Source organism: Carya illinoinensis, chromosome 10 (genome assembly GCF_018687715.1).
Source record: "Carya illinoinensis cultivar Pawnee chromosome 10, C.illinoinensisPawnee_v1, whole genome shotgun sequence".
Lineage (NCBI taxonomy): Eukaryota > Viridiplantae > Streptophyta > Magnoliopsida > Fagales > Juglandaceae > Carya > Carya illinoinensis.
The window spans coordinates 314,696-334,553 of NC_056761.1; the positions used below are offsets into that span (position 1 = coordinate 314,696).

Sequence of the window (19,858 nt, forward strand, 5' to 3'; positions counted from 1 at the left end):
TTCAATACAAGATTCTAGAATACTCTCTCTTCAATTCTGGCCTCCTAATTTTCCTCTTATCACACTTTGAAGCCATGCCAAATCGAAGATTGGTTTTGGGAGTTCCGGTGAATCGGACGATGCTAATTTGTAACAATAACCACCAACTGGAGAAATGATCAAAGTTAGGCTTCTTAATTTCTTCCTAGCGACAATGCACAATTCAAACAGTCTTTTGCTTTTTTATTTCGAGAGTATAATTAACGGCACCGCCCTCGTTGATCCTCACGCATGCTAGCTTTTGGTTGGAAGAGTCTTGGCCAGTAGGCAAATCCCCACGCAATCACGATCGAGATGCATGCTTGCTAGATCAAAGCATATCTGGTAAGAAAATTATGTACTTAATCCGGACCATACATAACTTAATTCTTATCGTATTATAAATTTTCACGTTATTCAATTTATTTAAATAGATATTAATTCTTAATGACGTAAACATTTTATGGTACAATTAGAATACCATATATCTATATTCTCCATCATATATATACAATTAGTATTCCAAATCATGTACTATCTAATAATTATACTTGATGTACAAATCACTAAACCAACAAAATCTATTTTTCTCTATTTTTTAATCTTATCTCAACCCTCATAGTATGTAAGTTCTCTCAAAACCATATTGAGATACCGAGATATTAAAAAATAAATAAATAAATAAATAAAATAAAATAAAATAAAATAAAAAACACCATATTGGACATGATGGGTTTCATTCAGATGTTTTTGTTCCCAATTCGCTAATTAAAATAAACTATAGTGATTTATGACCGTTGATAGGATACATAATTGATGACAAACAAATATCCCCATACCATGATGAGACTGAAAACTTAAGTAGCCGTCTTCTTTTTTGTAATCGATGACGGCTGTCTTTTACTTCTGCCATATTAATAATGCTAAGGATATTATGCTTAATCCTGCTTACCATCCATCTAGTAGTAGCCCTTCCGGCGTGTTGGGCAACATTTTCGTTCTTTACTTCCATTTTTTTCTCAACTTCAAAAGAGAGAGAAAAAAAAAAAAATGATGTTCAGCACAAACTCTGTTTGCACCAGCTTGTATGCTATTCTTCTTCTTCTTCTTCCTTTTTTTTAAATATCTGTGAATGTCTGGGCCAGTTTGCACACGCCTCGACTAATCTCATGAGCTTTGAAATTAACGAACAGATAAATTTCCAATAACCTTGAGATGACTCGAATTGATGTCTATTGAGAAGTAAACTCAAAACTTGACCAACTAAACAACCCCTCGAAATTTGAAAAAATTCTTTAAAAGGGGGAGAATATTAATTCTTTGAAAAAGTAACTTCATTAAGTACAAGCCGAAGACATACAAAAACCAACAGCTAGGGTAAAAAAAAAAGGCATCTTCACTCAACTGTCATGACTCGACATTGACGAACCATTTTCTGAAGCATGGATGTTCCTTTGAAGGTCACCATCTGACAGCAGCAGCTGCTGTATTTCCTAAGCTGCAGCACGGTACACAGGATTGCAATTTTAAGGAAAGTTGAAATAGTAAAAATCTATTTGTCATCTTCATATTTCATACACTATATTTATTTTAATTTTTTTTTATTTTTTCTATAATAAATATGTAGTGTGTGGATGATAAATAAAATAATTTAATTAGTTTAATAAGAATAAAATAAAATAAAAAATAAAAAAATAAAAAATAATATTTTAATATATAAAATGTGTGGTATAGGATGATGTGTAGCATTTCTCATTGAAATAATACAAGCATTTCAGATGCATAATAGCATACCTGGTCAGGTTTCAACCTCTCAAAACCAAATTTATCCTTCCATATGGATTCTGCTTCTTCAGCGGCAGGGAGGACAAGGTTCTTCACATTCAAGAAAGACAGCAGCTTCTCAATGCAGGAAAACAAGATTTGGAAGTAGCCCTGTAAGGCACAGCTCCACGACATAAAAACTAGGCTGGCACTTATATTTCATAGGTGTCAACTGACACCGACTGCTGGAATAACATTGGACGTAAGACGAATTCAATAGTTACAAATATATTCAAACACGATTCAACATATCAAAAGGTGATCATCACAAACATAGGAATAGGTTGCAGCTCTTATGAATAATAGCATACCCCTGGTTCCATATCCCAGGTGAAGGCATCTTTTAAAAAAATGATAAAAAAAAAAAAAAGAGGACACCTCACAATAGACCGCAAAAGTTTTAAATTTTCCAACTGAATCACAAGTTTGTGAAGGCAGGGGTAAATGGTAAAGATCAGTAGCTGAGCAGTCATTAGATTCTCACCTTTCCATGATTACCTTTACTTGTTGCAACTAAAGGGAGTTCTGCAACTTCTGGACCAAAAACTCGAAGAATTCCAGCTGATACGACGAATGAGCTGCAGTGTCAGCAAAAAAGACCGTTATCATATCTTCAAGAGAGACAACATATCAGGTTAGACCTTAGAGAAGACTAGCTCTTACTTGACCATCAATATTGCACAGTACATTCCCCCAAATTCTTGGCCCCTTGTGTTCCTTCTGAGAGAGAGAGAGAGAGAGAGAGAGAGAGAGAGGCGTTTAAGTGGATATGGAAAAAGGTGACTAAACATGGGCTCTAACAGCACAGTATCAATAATGAAAAGATCTTAATTGCTCACCCATAAACCATAGCTGGAATAAGGTCCTGTCCACTAATTGAATCTATTATAGGGGCAAAGCAATCCTGAAATACAAAGACAATCATCTCAAACTAAATATAGCACAGCTTTCCACTCATTTTCAAGCATATGAAGAATGCTTCACTTGTCACCCCCATATGCAACCATTACAGATGTGGTTTCTAAAAGCTTAGAGCAATTATGAAGGCTAAAGGTAAAGAAAAGAATCAGTATATATCTCGAGAGTCCAAGCGTGAGATGGGATGACTTCACCATAACAGTAGCAAATCACTCAATTTTAGCGGCTGAGCAACATCACACTCGATATGGGAAATGCAAAAGGAAGTGCAGTTTGAGAGAATACCATTAACTGATAATTTTATTTGTAAATATTAACCAATAAATTAACTGCTGCAAAAACCTAAATACATTAAAAGTTCAATCTGAATTGAAATTGGGAAACACCTGCACCAATGTAGCATAAAGAAGGCACAGTTTAACAACTGGTTCTTATTAGATGGTAAGTTTTATTTTATTATAAAACATCCTTTTCAGATGCATGTAACCTATTACATATTAAAGCAAACTAAAATTCACTCATGAAAACGGCTATTTAAAAATGGCAAAGTGAATCATATAACTTAGATGTATTCAAAGAAGCTATCAAATACCATTTGGTCTGATTATACCATAAAAACAATATCAAAAACTTCAAGAACTGAAGTATCTACACGTAAACTGGGCTGAACTTACATGGAAAATGGCAACAGCCTCTGAAAGATAAAACCTAGTTTCAGGAGATGCAATTTTGCCACGAAGAAGCCTCCATCTAACATCCATGTCATTAATGGAGTCTAAACCTTGTTCCTCTTGCTTCCTCTTTATAACATCCAAAAGAGAGTCCGGGAGCTTCTCAGCTCCTCTTACTAGTAACTTCTGCAAAGTAGAACTTATCCTGGTACAATCAACGCTACAGAACCACTCCCCTTCTGGCAATTCCTGTAGCAACAGTGTTTCAACATTTGAACCACAAATAGATTGGCATGTCCCACGAAAAAATAAAAAACAAAAATTATTTATGGCAAGACCCTCAGATATGCCATTTTGTGATCCCTCAAACAGCCGACATGAAATTCCATCTCACACTGGCACAATACATAAAGCAAAAGAGTGGAGAAAAAAAAAAAAAAAAACATAATCAGTTGGTTGTTTAGGCATGAGTAACAATGAATTCATGAATAACATTCCAAGTTCCCATTACCTTTCATGATAAAAGTAATGGGAGCATGGGATGCTATTTAAGAATTCCACACTTGAGAGCTCAAATGTGAAACAAGTACATTACCTGATCACAAAGTAAAATTGTCCTCGGCCCAAACCCTGATTTGCTAAAATCATAACCTCTGCATGTGCAAAGTGAGAAGCAATGGCTACCTCAAATAGTACGAATATACCAAAATATGTAAATTAATGAAGGAAACCAAAAGTGAAATGTGTCCAACTATTGCTCATCACAAACAACACAGTGAAGATTGTGAAAAAGCCCATTAGCTTTAATAGATCTCTAACTAAAACAAAGAGTGGATTTTTTTGTTACCTGCATAACACACATCCACTAAGGTCAGCTTCTATGTTTTTAACAATACGGATGCATCTCTTAGTTATCTGTTCTATTGGATCGATTCCAGAAACCCTTCCAGCTGCAACAGCATTTTCATTATGCTCCACAAATTTTTCTCGTTGGAACATATTCTGGCAATATGTACAGTACCAATCACCACGAGGAATACTACTTAAAGATGCACATTCTGCAGAAGAAAATAAGTTTGGACATCAAAGTCTACCAATGCAAACTATTTGAGAGAGGCAACTAGTATGGTCCTCCAAATTATGCCATAACTATGTAAAAAGTTGTTAAAAACCCATACATGATGTTAAATTCGTTTAGAAAATAAAATGTGTATGGATCTTTTAGAAAACAAATTTGTTTTTCTTTTCAAAAATAGGGCCTGAAAACCAAAAAGGAGGGGAGAAAAGAATATCAATCACAGATAGAGATCATAAAACCCCCCATAAGCCCATACATACATATGTAGAAACAGGGGAATACATAACCTAAGCACAAATGTGATGTAAACGGAACTATACATAATAGGATAATAAAATTGAACATACAGCTAGATTAGACATCCAATTTTTGGAGCTGCCAGTTTGGCACTGATCATAGATGTTGTTGCTTTAAAGCGGCTATGTAGGCATGATAGGCGCTAGGGAAATTGCTTGCTAGTTGGACTTTCGGTCCATAATTCTAAAAATGAAATGAATAAAATACTTTTAAGTTAAGACCATATGAGTGTGACGTTGGTTTTAAATTTTTGGTCAATAACCACAAATTAAATTCATCTTACACTATTAGGTGTTTGACTTAGCTTTCTTTCTCTCCGTACAATGGCGATTTTTCTCTGAAAAAAAAAAAAAAAAAAAACTTCATCCTCGTTACATTTGTTAATGGTGATGGAGTAAGTGGTTGTTAATAGATGGATGGGTTCAGAGAGTTAGTAGTAGAGTCTAAGTTGCTTACGCTGGTAAAGGAGGGGGGAAACCTATGCATTGTTGAACAGGGTTGGAAGGAGAGATATGATGTGTTGGTGGGACTCAATACTGCTTCGTGGCTTGTGAGAGTCCTGGAGGAGTGTCTGAGAGGGGGAAAAAAGGTGGTTTATTCGGTGATACGGGAGAGCTTTCGAAGCTTCGTGGCTCAACGGTGTGAGAATAGGCATGGGCGTTATTTGTCCATTGCAGAGTATGGTCACACAGGAAGAAATGGCATGCTCTGCTGCCCTGAAGGTGAAAATAGGTGGGGATGGAGAAGGCTGAAAGAATCAATTGTAGAGCTTGTCCAGATAAGGGGAACTAGGACTGGAACTGCTATCGGACCTCAGGCGAGCAACCTTGGAAGAGGGGTGACCAACCGGTCATTCAAGGAAGTTCTCGCGACGGCTGTTCCAAACCAGGCGCAGAGAAATGACGGTGACATGGCCTCTGACGAAGAGGAGCATCGAGCCTCACACCATGTACGGGATGCAGAAGCTAGCAGGTTGCATGCTGGACAGGAGGCATGGGAGACCCATAGGAGGTTGATGGAGTTGCAGGGGCAATTGAGGAAGCTGCAGAAGGAGATGGAGGAAGTATGTTGGCATGTCGGGCTGAAAAAACAAAGAAGATGGTATCGATATGAGGACAGGGGCAGAAATGGAAAAGGCAGTATGCTGGAAAATTATAAACGGGGGCCTATGTGGATTAAAAAGAACGGGACTTTAATAACAAATGGGCCACAAGCAAGGGCCCAGCTGGTTTCTAATGAAACCCAACTGGGTGAGCAATCGATGGAAAGGGCCCCATCCAACGTAAGGGCCTCATCGAGTGGGCCGGGTGAAGGCCTGGAGAGTGAAGGCATGGACCCGTGTGAAGACCTGGTTGATCCGCAGGTTGCTAAACTCACGGGTTCGAATCAACACGCTACCCAGCCAGAAACGATGCCCGTGCCGCTACCGGAAGAGGAGACGTCGGAGGAGCAACAGAACATACTGGCAACTTGGGTGGACCTTTACGACGACGGAAAACAGGTGTGGGACGACCGGAATGTGGAGGTGGATCACGCTAAGGGCACAACGAAGTGAGAGGGAGGGCCGAATGCACCTCTTCAGACCCAGAAAATGCCGATTTTGAGCAAGGAAGCCCCGACGAAAACTTATGGGCTTGTTCCAGACGCGAATGAATAGATGGGTTATGTGGATCCCGTATGGGCTTGCTCTGAGATCCGAAAGGAAGATAGGCATGCGTCGGTGGAAGTGGATGTGAGGGATGGGGAAGGAGTGGAAGACTCGGAAATGGAGGGATCTATGTACGATTCTTTGGAAGGGGTTTCTACTGATGATGAGTATGCACTGGCTTTGAAGGAGAACTTAGATCTGATGGTTTTTACAGGGGTAGAGGAAACTAGAGAGGTGGAGCCGACACCTCTTAATTTACTATTTCCTGTTCATTCAGGAGTTTCCGGATGGGTGTTCGATAAGGTGAAGAAGATTCAGAAAGTAGTGGGACTTGAGTGCGAGGGTTATGAGGAACAATTTATGGCCTTACTAACAGCTATCGAAGCAGGGCATCAACACCAACGGAAATCCGTTTCGAAAAAACAAAGAGACCTTAAGCGGTTGATGTTGTCTTTGAACACCGAGGGTAGTTCGAGTAGGAGGAGGCCGAAAGGGAAGGGGCCAGCTCATTCTCAATGAAACCCAAAATAGTATCATGGAATGTTCAGGGCCTAATGAGGTTACGAAACGATTGCGGATAAGGCACTTACTTCGGGAGTGGAAAGTAGACATTGTTTGCTTGCAAGAAACCAAGCTGAAGCAGATTGATAGGCGAATTGTGAGAAGCTTGTAGAGTGGCGTGCATGTAGATTGGGTTTATTTGGCCTCTAATGGGGTGTCAGGTGGAGTGGTAGTCATGTGGGACAAGAGAGTGGTGGAAAAAATGGAGGAGTTTATAGGAAGGTACACAGTGGCATGCTCGTTTAAGAGTGTGTCAGATAATTTTTTGTGGGCTTTTGCAGGTGTATACGGGCCAAATTTGGATAGTAACAGAGTAATGTTGTGGGAGGAGATAGCGGGTTTGCATAGTTGGTGGAATCTACCTTGGTGTGTTGGGGGTGATTTTAACGTCATGAGATTCCCAAGTGAATCTTTTGGTAATAGAAGGGGGAGACCAGCTATGATTGAATTTTCTGAATGATCTCTGATTTGAACTTGGTAGACCTACCGTTAGCTGGGGGATCTGCCACGTGGGCTAACAACCAAATGTTGTCCCGTCTTGACCGTTTCGTCATCTCCCCAGAGTGGGAAAGTCATTTTCCTGATGTCTGGCAAAGGCGATTGCCTCGAATTAGTTCAGATCATTGGCCTATTTTGCTTGATTGTGGTGGAGTGAGAAATGGCCGGAGATATTTTAAATTCGAGAACATGTGGTTGAAGACGGAAGGCTTTGTGGAACGAGTAAGACAGTGGTAGGTGTCCTATCACTTTCAGGGTACTCCTAGTTTTATCCTTGCAGGCAAACTGAAAGCTTTAAAACGAGATTTGAAGCTTTGGAATACACATTCTTTCGGTGATCGAAGGGATAACAAAGAAAGGAAAATGAGGGAGATTCAGGAAATCGAACAAATTCAAGAGGTTAGATCTCTTACCCAAGTAGAGGTTGAGCAGAGGACTTTGTTGGGTGAGGAGCTGGAGAGAATTATTCTGATGGAAGAGATTTCATGGCGGCAAAAATCAAGAGCCTTGTGGCTTAGGGAAGGAGATCGTTGCACCAAGTTTTTCCACCGGGTCGCAAATTCTCATAGGAGAAACAATAATATTGAGATGCTGAAAATTGATGGTACGGAGTGCAGGGAAGAACACGCTATTAAGGCCCATATAGTTGGCTTCTACGAGCAACTTCTTACTGAACCGATGAGTTGGCGGCCATTCCCTGATGGCTTGGTTTTTGACTCCATTGGGGAGAGTGATGTTTTTCGAACGGAACGGGCTTTTGAAGAAGAGGAAGTGTCGGAGGTTGTGCGAAAATTGGCCAAGGATAAGGCTCCGGGACCGGATGGGTTCTCTATGGGTTTTTTCCAAGAATGCTGGGATGTGGTTAAGGAAGACATTATGAAGGTTTTTCAAGAACTTCATGAGGCTGGAAAATTCAAAAAAAGCCTAAATACAACTTTCATAGCATTAATCCCGAAGAAGGTGGGGGCTAATGAGGTAAGTGCATATCGTCCCATCAACTTGGTTAGTAGTGTTTACAAGATTATTTCCAAAGTGTTGGCAAACAGGCTTAGTGAGGTGGTAGGGAAGATTATCTCTAAGCCTCAAAATGCCTTTGTTAAAGGTAGACAAATCCTAGATGAGGCTCTCATTGCAAATGAGTGTGTGGATGGTAGAATGAAGAATGGTGGTAATGGAATAATTTGCAAGCTGGATATGGAGAAGGCCTATGATCACATAAACTGGGATTTTCTACTATATATCCTTGGGAGATGTGGTTTTGGTGAGAAATGGAGAGCATGGATCTGCTGGTGTGTGTCAACGGCGAAATTCTCTGTGTTGTTAAATGGTAGTCCAGCTGGTTTTTTTCATAGTTCACGAGGCCTGAGACAGGGTGATCCGTTGTCGCCACTTTTGTTTGTTGTTGTGATGGAATGGCTGGGCAGGATGATGTCGGCTTTAAGTCGAAATGGCTTGGTGGGTGGTTTTTCGGTTGGAACCCAGGCGAGAGGCATTACTAATATATCTCATATACTCTTTGCAGATGATACCCTTATTCTTTGTGATGTAGATCAGAGTCAGGTGCGGACTTTGAAGGCGATGCTTCTGTGTTTTGAAGCAGTGTCTGGATTAAAAGTGAATTTTGATAAGTTCGAGATATTACCAATTGGAGTGGTGCCAAATTTAAGACAACTGGCTCGATCGCTAGGGTGTAAATTAGCCTCGTTCCAGATGACATATTTGGGTCTGCCATTGGGGATAGGGGCAAGATCGCCCCTCTTGTGGGAACCAGTGATTGAGAAAATAGAGAGACGGTTGACGAGCTGGAAGAGAATGTATTTATCGAAAGGGGGAAGGCTCACTCTGATTAAGAGTGCTCTCTCTAATTTGCCTACCTGCTTCCTATCTCTTTTTCCTATTCCAGCAAGAGTAGCAAGCTGTATTGAGAAATTACAGCGAGACTTTCTGTGGGGCAGTTTGGGGGAGGAGTTCAAGTACCATTTGGTCAAGTGGGGAACAGTGTGTCGCCCTTTCTCCAAGGGTGGTCTGGGTATAAAAAATGTGAAGGTTTTCAATCAAGCACTTTTGGGTAAATTGTGACGCCCCCAAATTCCGTTTGGGATTGGACGGACATTTGAAGCGTCGAGACATGCAACACAAGGTTACCTGCCCCCGTTCATGACATATAAGATGCAATGTTCCTAACATGCATCTAACATTATGCAATATTCGCAGCGGATAATTTTTTTCTTTAGCAATACTATGCACCAAATTGAAAATATCACAAATGCTTAAAACATACTTCATACATAAAGACCCATTGAGTAGATCACAACACTAGTCCAAAATGATTATGATCCAAAAAATACTAAAAATGCAACTCCATTGTACAAGTAGTAATTTATGTTAACTACTATATTAACATTGATGTCGCACCGTCGCTTAGTCAACTGTGTCTAGTTGATCAGCTCCTGATTCTCCTTCAGGTCCTGTAACAAGATCTATCATTCGGGGGGAATGGTAGTTGAGACTACCAAAGTGAGATTTGATCACAAATTTCAGTAAGTTAACAAAAAAACTTCCACACAAGCTAATGATGCATGCATGACAGTAAAAGCATAAATGCATAATCAAATTCATAAGTAATTAAAGTATAACTTGGCGTACAACATAGCATAATTGACATAACTTAAATTGAAACATGAACTGAACTTGACTTGACATGCACTTGATCTGAAACTTGACTTAACATGAAAATACATACTCCACAGTTGTTGTGGCCCCATGTATTCTACGTATAAATACATACTCCACAGTTGTTGTGGCCCCATGTATTCTACACAAACTTGACTTAACATGAAAAATACATACTCCACAGTTGTTGTGGCCCCATTTATTCTACGTGTAAATACATACTCCACAGTTGTTGTGGCCCCATGTATTCTACACAAACTTGACTTAACATGAAAAATACATACTCCACAGTTGTTGTGGCCCCATGTATTCTACGTGTAAATACATACTCCACAGTTGTTGTGGCCCCATGTATTCTACACAAACTTGACTTAACATGAAAAATACATACTCCACAGTTGTTGTGGCCCCATGTATTCTACACAAATTGAATGTACTCAAGATGAAACGTGACTGGAAAACGAAATGACTGGAGCCCTGACGTAACATAACGTGATTTGAACATAACTTAAAATACATGACCAAATTGAGATAGAAACATTTCGTAACATGGCATAACATATAATAGACAACATATTTAACATGACATACTTGTAATGTACAGTAATACATGACAGAATATATTATGTAACAGATAAAAATTGATGACAGAATAAATTCTATATAATAGACAATTACGTGATAACTTGGCATGACATGACATATATAATAACATACATACATACACTGTAGTTCCTTTACTTAGCACACATACATAGTAGACTGCTAGTAAGTTAAAAGCTAACTTACCTCGATCTCCGCGTTTCTTATAAAACTTCAAGTGCGACCACGAGGAACTGTAATTAGTGATTCTAAAAGTTAGAACTAAATCACTAAATATTTGAAATATGGAAAATACTAACTTAAAGAGTAAAATTTTCATTTTACTCTCTACATGTGGGAAAATGACCGTTTTACCCATAACTTAAGGATTTTGCATACTAACTCTAAAAGTTTCTAAAATTTACATTCCTCATGTAAATTTTGTCCTAAACTTAAATATCAACTCAGAAAAATTTAAAACAAAACACAACTATGAAGAACACACTATGGCCGAAACATCCATAAGTCATTTCTCTTGATTTTTGTTGCAATTCCTTCCAACTTCAAAACTCATGCTTAAACCAAAATTTTACAACAAACATCTTCCAATCCTAAGTTCAAAACCATACTTAAAACATCCATTTAGAAAAAGCTAATAATCAACACCAAAATTTTTTTGTAAAAAGATCCAAGCACTTGAATCACAAGTTTTGACCTTAAATCAAAACATCTCCAAGAATTTCAAAAATCAAATCTTACTTCTAACATATTCATAATATCATCCTAACATCAACCATGCTTTAAATCATCAAACTAAAGTCACCAAAATCACAAAATAACATTTGGAGTTTTTGGTTTTACACTTAGTCCAAAAACAGAAAATGTTTCCTCAACTAGTTTTGATAAATCTCTTGATCTATGACTTATAAATATATGATCTTCAAACCAAACCATTACATGGTTTAAAAAGATGTCCTAAAACATATATAAGCTTCTAATTCAAGATCACATGGTTAGAAATTAACCAAAATATAAATTTAGCCAAGAATATCCACACTTTGGCTTATCTGAATATCTCTTTGCATACAATTTCATATCTTTGAAACTAACATCAAATATCTTCAAAATAATAATATAACATGTATATAAGATGTTTAGGATCCTCCAATAAAATTATCAAAGTCATTAGAATAGGTTTAGACCACCAAAGAGTTAAACTTTCTCAAAACAGAAACTGTTTTTCCTCTTCCAGTTTCTAAGTTTCTAAATCTAAGAAAATCTTTCATCAAAACCTTTAATCATGCAAAAAGCCTCAACCAATAGTCATATATACATGTTAAGAATACTTCATAAAAATTTCGGACCAATATCTATCCATTAGTTTGGTCAAAAACTCCAAACTATAACATATTCTCCAGTTTATCTCCCAGAATGACCTTTGTATAGTTTACACAATATTTGACTGACCAAATGATCTTCAAATGGGGCAAATAAGATATCCATGTAAACTAGACTAAAAAAGGAACAACTTATATGAATGATACTTTATGATAAAACATTACAACAGCTTCGAAATGGGCGTGCAAAAGACCTTCTAAAAGCTGTCCGAGAGAGAGTGTTTGATATTCTTTCAATGGAAAGTGTAAATGAAGATAATTTCGTGGGGAGAGGTGGCTGGAGATACTTATGGATGAGATATGGAAGAGATGAGGCTGGAGTTGAGAGTTGAGCGTAGTTTTCTCCTACCCAAAATATCTATAAAAGATTATCTCATAATATTCTATCCAATAGTATCTACAAAAAATCAACTTAAGATATTTTTAACTAATAATATCTATAAAAATCAACTCAAAATATTTTTACCCAATAATATTCATGAAAATTACCCCAAGATATTTTTTTTTTATCAAATAATATCTACAGTTTTGAACAGACGTTTTGTCCGAAAATATGAAAAAATGTTATTGCGGCATAAGATTTTAAATAACCCTCCGAGTCTAATGGCACAAGCCATAATACATTTTGACACTTCTAACTATCTCCAATAATCAAAAACACACTTCTGATACCATAGTAAATAATAACACTAACTATGTAGTTAGACAAAAACCTATATGATTAATGGATTCGTGAAAACTTATGGGGTTTTCACGAGGTTCCTAAAGTTAATAGAAATTTCACAATTGAATTTCTAGCGGGCTGTTACATAAATGGTTGTGGAGATATAGTTGGGAACCGGCTACCTTGTGGCGATGGGTGATTGGGTGCAAATATGGAGATATATGGGGTGGATGGTGTACGAAGGAAGTTAGAGGAGCTGATGGAGTGGGGTTGTGGAAACATATCAGGAAAGGCTGGATGGTCTTCCTTCGGCATTCCTGCATTCAGATGGGGAATGGTACCCGGATCAAATTCTGGAAAGATACTTGGTGTGGTGATGTGTCGTTACAGGAGTTGTTTCCCTCTCTTTACCAAATTGCCAGCCTTAAAGAGGCTTCAGTGGCAGAGGTAATGGATGTAGCGGGAGGACATCTTCATTGGAACATAAACTTTATCAGGGCGGCACAAGATTGGGAGGTGAATCCCTTTGTGGCTTTTTATAGTCTCCTTTACTCCGTGAAGCCGAGTAATCACCATGAGGATTGGTTGTGGTGGGTCCCGCACAGGAAAGGCAAGTTCTCAGTTCGCTCCTTCTATGTAGCTCTTGAGCAGAATACCCAATGTCAGATCCCTTGGAGGATGATATGGAAACACAAGGCGCCTCTTAAGGCGGCCTTCTTTGTATGGACGGCGGAATTGGGTAAGATCCTCACAACTGATAATTTGAGAAAAAGAAGGGTTATTGTGGTAGATTGGTGATGTATGTGCAAGGAAGGGGGTGAGTCTGTAGATTATCTTTTACTTCATTGCAAGATTGCAAGGGTTTTGTGGGATGAGGTGCTAAACAGAGTTGAGATGGGCTGGGCTATGCTGGGGACAGTGGCGCCAACTTTGGCTTGCTGGCCCAATATAAGAGGCCAGCCTCAGATTTCAGTAGTCTGGAGGATGATACCTATTTGCATCATGTGGTCTTTATGGCAGGAGAGGAACGCTAGGACTTTTGAAGACATGGAGCGAACACGAGAGGAGCTGCTGGCTTTTTTCTTTAGTACGCTTTGTAAATGGGCCATTGCTGTTGATTTCAATGGGATGGTCCTTCATGAGTTTCTTCTCTCTCTTGTTCCCACTTAAAGGGGCAGTTCCATGTACATACTGGGTTAGGCCTGTTTTTGATTAATACACTTTTGATTACTTATCAAAAAAAAAATTTGGTCAATGGTAGCCACCCACAAAAACAAAAGATTCAATAGGGTGAAAAAAATTAAAAAATTTATACAATTTGACAACCAACTAATCACTTAATTCAATGTGCTTAGCATCATTTATATTTCACCTTTGTGGAAGGCCCTCGGGCATCCATCACAAAGCAAAAGATTCCCCCCATCTGCACAAATGATGCATAGGTTATCATTATCCTTGGCAGAATACTTGCGGCCTTTTGAGAGAGATATCGCCAATCCATGGAGAGATACCCCATTGGATGTGTAAATGTATGCATAACTGCCAATAAAGACAAAACCCATAATATAATTTTAAAAAATGGGTGATCAAGAACCAGGCAAATATCTCATATCCTGAACTTACGGTTTCCTTCGAGATGCCCAGCCAGCATGAACTTCAAACTGTAAGGCACTGACCTGCACATCAAACGTGAACAATGCAGAAACTTGGGAATAAACCGATACTTCAAACTTCAAGAAGTAACAAAAGTACCTCACTATTGCAGCAACGACACAATATACCAAAGCCCATTTTATAGCCCTCAAGCAATTTCTGCCCAGGAGAAGGAAACACGTTAAATATCCATAAATACTTAATTAAACAAGTATTTGTGGTGTTCATCTCAACCTGACCACGTGCATAATATGCCACTTCACTTCTATCAGGCAATCCACCTTCCTCAAAAACCAACTTATGCAACCGTTGATCTCTTGAAAAGGAAAAAAAATAAAAATAAACATCCAACAAATAAAAGATATTTTCTGCATGCTATGAAAGGAAAGAAATTTAAGCCATATACATACTAAAGAAACCAAGACATAAAAAATACCAACTTTGTTGTTATTTTCCATTTAGTCTTATTTTGCGAAGGAATAGACAATGAAGCACTTTTGGAGGACCTCGAGATCATAATTGATTTTGATGGTCTGAAAATAACAACAATTAAAGCATATAAGAAAAGGAAAGAATCTGGATAACAGTCATCACCACTAACTATAAACTATAAAAAAAAAAAAATTAATAAGTACCTATAACCTATAAATTGAATTTTTTTTGTTTTTTGTTTTTGATAGGTAAGAGAAAATATTATTGAAGTAAATGAAAAATGCATAAGCCATGTACACCGGAAGTGTACAGAAGAACACCTAAGTACATTCTAGCTACGTTGAATTAAAGACAAAAATTCATGAGCATTATCCCCATTTAGTACAATAGCCGAAAACCAAGACAATAGAGTGTGCAGAAAAAAATTCTTCAGCTCCTCTCTTGTTCGTTCCTTATCCTCGAAACAACGTGCATTCCTCTCTAACCAAAAGCACCACGTGATACATAGTGGAATCATCTTCCACGCGCCACCTGATGACAAGCTTGCAACTTCCTCCAACAACCCAACAAATCCACAATCCTCAGGGGCATCACCCAAGGAATATCAATCCTTTGAAAAATCTCATCCCACAACCCCCTTGCTACCTCACAATGCAATAGCAAGTGGTCCACAGATTCTCTATTCTTTTTGCACATATAGCACCAATCTATGACACAACCCCTCTTTCTCAAGTTGTCCGTAGTCAAGATCTTCCCAAGAGCAGCACTTCATACAAAAAAAGCAACTTTGGATGGAGTTTTAGAAAATGTTAATAGAATGATATCCTTGTATCGTCCATACAGTTTTAGAACAAAGAAAGCCGAAATTATTTTTTACTAGGAAATAAAGCAAAAATTCGTAAGCCAAAAATAGGCAACAGAAAAAAAAAATGGTTAAATAAATAAACCAAAGAAGATACTGACTTAGTTGTTATCTTCCAAGGTCTCAAGTTGTCCGTAGTCAAGATCTTCCCAAGAGCAGCACTTCATACAAAAAAAAAAAACAACTTTGGATGGAGTTTTAGAAAATGTTAATAGAATGATATCCTTGTATCGTCCATACAGTTTTAGAACAAAGAAAGCCGAAATTATTTTTTATCAGGAAATAAAGCAAAAATTCGTAAGCCAAAAATAGGCAACAGAAAAAAAAAAAAAAAAAAAAAAAGGCTAAACAAATAAACCAAAGAAGATACTGACTTAGTTGTTATCTTCCAAGGTCTTTTATTTTGTGATGGAAAACATGCAGAAGCACTTTTGGAGTTCTTTGAGAAGGGAACTCGTTTTGGCGACCTGAGATAATGCAATTGAGAGCATGTTAACAGGCCAAGAAATAATAATGATGAAACTGTGCAAGAAGGACATGTGTGTGCATGTGTACGAAGATAATAAAAAGGGTGCAAAGAATTTATTATGCCAGCTCCAGAAGAAATTATTTCACAGCAGCACACAAATAAAACAGTATACCAGGTAAGAATTCTGCAAACCAACTAAATACGATGATAATTTTTTTTTCCTTACAAAATTATATACTTGCAAATTTCATCTGGTTCAAGAGCATACGATTTAAGAGATTAAGTGTTAGTAATGAATTGTATATGTTAAACTAATCTGAAATAAGCTATATGCAAAACAAGCCAATGAGACCAAAAAGGTACCGACTTTTTATTTAACTTCCATTGACTTTTACTTTGTTGAGAAACGGAGTCTGAAGCTTTTCCATTGACCCTCACGTAGTGGAGAAACATAAGTTGAAGCATTTCTAGTGGATTTTGAGATCAATAATGATGTTAATGTCCTGAAATAAAGCAAACGGAAGCATATAAAGATATCTAACGACCAATATCATACACTTGTTTGGAAGATTGTGCCTTTATGTTTAAAGTGGTGTCCTTGGAATGAGAGGAATGGTCGCTGTTTTGAAAATAGGGAATGTTTGATGCGAGGGTTTACGGATTTTTTTCTTCCATACATTGTTACTTTGGGCTTCAGCTATTGTATTGAATGGGATTTTATGCTGTTTTTCACAGCGCTTAACTTGTAATTAGCTTCATCTCTTGTATACTTTCTGTGTACGTAGACTTTGCCTAATTATGTGGATTAATAAATTCTTCATACTTATCAGGAAAAAAAAAATATTCTACACTTGCTAAAAACCAAAATAAGCATATCACCCAAATTATACTCTTGCACAACTCACATGGTTTCTAAAACGGAAACGCAGCCTTTTCTGTTCTTGTTGCACAAAGACATGATATGACATTAAAATATAGAACTTGCTCCTCAGAGTAGTTCATTTAGCAGGACTCCATTTAAAACGAGTATGGCACTGTATTCTCATCAAGAAAGCATTACTAGTATGAGAATTCATTTTTGTTGGTACACTTCCCTCCATTATTGTTTGATTGCATGTAAATATTGTATACTCTAACCATCTAAATCCACTTCACATGTAAATGCAAAAATTTACAAGCTGGTAGAAAAAATGAATAACGGGTACTGACATCATACTGAAAATCAGAGGGACCATTGCACACTCCTACAAAACAGAATCCATAGTTTCCATTTTTCCTCAAAAAAAAAAACGACATAAACTGCAAATCTGTACAAAGTAATGCCAAGAAACTGTACCCGATTATTTTAGCATCCTCACTATTTGGGGGGTACCGTGACATTCCTGTAAGGCAACACATGAATTGCATAGGAGCCCTATTCTTGCCACACAAGACTTGGGAAAGCAACCTGGGAAGTTGAGCAACCACCGTAATCAACAAGTAAAAGAAAAAAGGTTGTCCAAATTGTTATAATAAGAATATGATCTCAACTAGCCTGCTACCAGAGCTGGAATAAATCAGAAATAATAAGTGGAAAGCCCACCTTTGCATCTTTTACAGGTAAAATATTTTTCTTCGGGTGGGGAACCAATGATGTTTTGAATTGTTGACTCCAACGTAATCAGGGAAGAGGCCCTGCACTCCCTCAACAGGTCAAGCAGGCTCTTCCCATTTTCAAGGCAAATATATTGTGCCGCCCGTTTGTATGTTTTACTAGCATGAATCTCAAACTTGGAAGGAGGAATAACCTACAATTTTTTTGGGGGTGTAGAGGAGAGGAGGAAGAAGAAGCAAAAGCTTAAGGCATTCGCATCCAACGAAAAAACACAGCATGCTTAAATAAAGTGCAGTTATAACTACTTAGCAATGATAACATGATAACCAATACTATACTAATATATATATATATATTTTTATGTCGGAATACTAATATATATATAGAGAGAGAGAGAGAGAGAGAGAGAGAGAGAGAGAGAGAGAGAGAGAGGCAATACTCACTCTGCATCCATTGCAGGAAGTACACGAGCACAAAATTCCCCCATCTCTAATTGTGCCGCGAAGACCAGATGCTTGAAACTGAAATCCACCAAATTTAGCCTTAAGCAAAGGATTGGGTTTTTTATTCTGGAATTATTAACAAATATTAAGTATTATACAATATTCATGGGGAATCAGGCAACCTTATTGCAACCCACGTAAACTACAGTCACCCCATCGAGCAAGCCAGTCTCAAACAGCTCCTTGACGGTCATGGGCTTCTTATTCAGCCCAATCTTCTTCGACGTCTTCAATTCCAACTTATTCTCCAGCGTCGAACTTACTCCACCAGTTGCCCCCATATCTAAATATAATATTTTCTCATTCTGAGCAGCATCTGATGCATTTACTAAACTCTCCGGCGGCTCTGGCTTGACCTTCGGTCTTACCAACGATGGCGTGAACAGACTAACTTCTTCAGGCAAATCATTCTTTCCCTCACTACTCTCGGCTATACTCTCGGAGGTGTAAAAAAAAATCGATAAATCGGAAAATCGGATCGGACCGAACTAAACCGGTGGCATCGGTCCGGTTTCGAGATTTGTTCGGTCCGGTACCGATTTTAGTTTTTTTTAAAACCGGTCAAAATCGGACCGGACCGATTTATATATATATTTTAATTTTTTATATTATATATAATATATAACTATATATAAAATAGTTTTGTACTATATGATAAATTATTAATTAATATAATATTAAATTTTAAAATCTTATATCATTTTGCTTATTGTATTAATAGTTATACTAATATTATATAGTGCATATTAATAGTTATACTTATACTATATCACTATATATTATAATATACTACAATATATTATCATTATAGTATTATATATTATAATATACGATATTATATATATTATATAATATATAATATAGTACATTAAAACTGGTAAAACCGGACCAAACCGGACCGGAAACCGGTAAAACTGGAGTACCGGTTTATAAGGGTAACCGGTGCGTAATCGGTTTTGAAAAATACAAAACCAGTACATACCGGTTTGGTCCTAAATTTTATTCAAAATCGGACCAAACCGGACCGGTTACACCCCTACTCTCTCAGCAGCAATCGCAACAGTAATCCCCTCGGCACCTGTTTCCTTGGCTGGAGATAGTACCAGCTCTCTCCCTTTACAAGTGGGTTCGTCACCAAGTACAATTTGGACCTTTTTTCCATTGAATCCCTCCTCAAGCGAAGCGTTCACATTAATTCCGGTCTCATCCGAGCTGCAAAGTTGCTTATTATGGCCGTTCTCGAAAAGTCCAGTGGACCAATTAAACCAAGACTTTCTTTCACGGGTATAAACAATTAAACCATTCACCACAGAACCTTTGAATCTCTTAAAGTCATTATTAGTAGTGTTAGAAACTTCGATATAAGAAGAACTCGCCTGGGTCGTCTTGGCCCAAGTTCCACCATCGAGTGAATCGCCCGGCTCAGGCTGAGACTCCGACACTCGCTTCATGTCTATCGAGAATCGCCCTCCCAATATGAAAAGTTCTCCGAAAAAAGCATCAAAATGTGCAAATG

The 19,858-nt window shown here is 37.8% G+C and overlaps 1 protein-coding gene across 9 annotated transcripts; it reads right to left on the minus strand.

Moving 5' to 3' along the window:
• Window positions 1–752: 752 nt before the first annotated feature.
• Window positions 753–18,778, minus strand: LOC122278176 (increased DNA methylation 1-like). 9 transcript variants are annotated; one of them, XM_043088282.1, is made up of 19 exons: window positions 18,465–18,778; window positions 18,283–18,360; window positions 17,582–17,692; window positions 16,151–16,243; window positions 15,878–15,937; window positions 14,923–15,015; window positions 14,717–14,798; window positions 14,582–14,641; window positions 14,453–14,505; window positions 14,202–14,368; window positions 4,279–4,489; window positions 4,027–4,084; window positions 3,770–3,826; window positions 3,435–3,680; window positions 2,682–2,746; window positions 2,506–2,562; window positions 2,327–2,420; window positions 1,813–1,953; window positions 754–1,516 (listed from the first exon to the last, which is right to left on the minus strand). In XM_043088282.1, the coding sequence occupies exons 2-19, from the start codon at window positions 18,324–18,326 to the stop codon at window positions 1,415–1,417; spliced, it is 1,794 nt and encodes a 597-aa protein (XP_042944216.1). In that variant the 5' UTR covers window positions 18,327–18,360; window positions 18,465–18,778; the 3' UTR covers window positions 754–1,414. The 9 variants fall into 9 exon arrangements, with proteins under 9 accessions (XP_042944220.1, XP_042944223.1, XP_042944224.1 ...); XM_043088285.1 differs by lacking the exons at window positions 18,283–18,360; window positions 18,465–18,778 and adding exons at window positions 16,613–16,748; window positions 17,828–17,850; XM_043088286.1 differs by lacking the exon at window positions 15,878–15,937 and having other exon boundaries at window positions 753–1,516.
• Between the last annotated feature and the right edge of the window lie 1,080 nt (window positions 18,779–19,858).

Bases quoted from the DNA above. Each gene is read 5' to 3' on its own strand.
- LOC122278176 (XM_043088282.1), bottom strand. From the start codon at position 18,326: ATGGGGGAATTTTGTGCTCGTGTACTTCCTGCAATGGATGCAGA. The intron at 16,244-17,581 runs GTACAGTTTCTT...GCATTATCTCAG, and splicing joins GAGGATGCTAAAATAATCGG to GTCGCCAAAACGAGTTCCCT. The intron at 14,642-14,716 runs GTTGAGATGAAC...TCTCCTGGGCAG, and splicing joins CATATTATGCACGTGGTCAG to AAATTGCTTGAGGGCTATAA.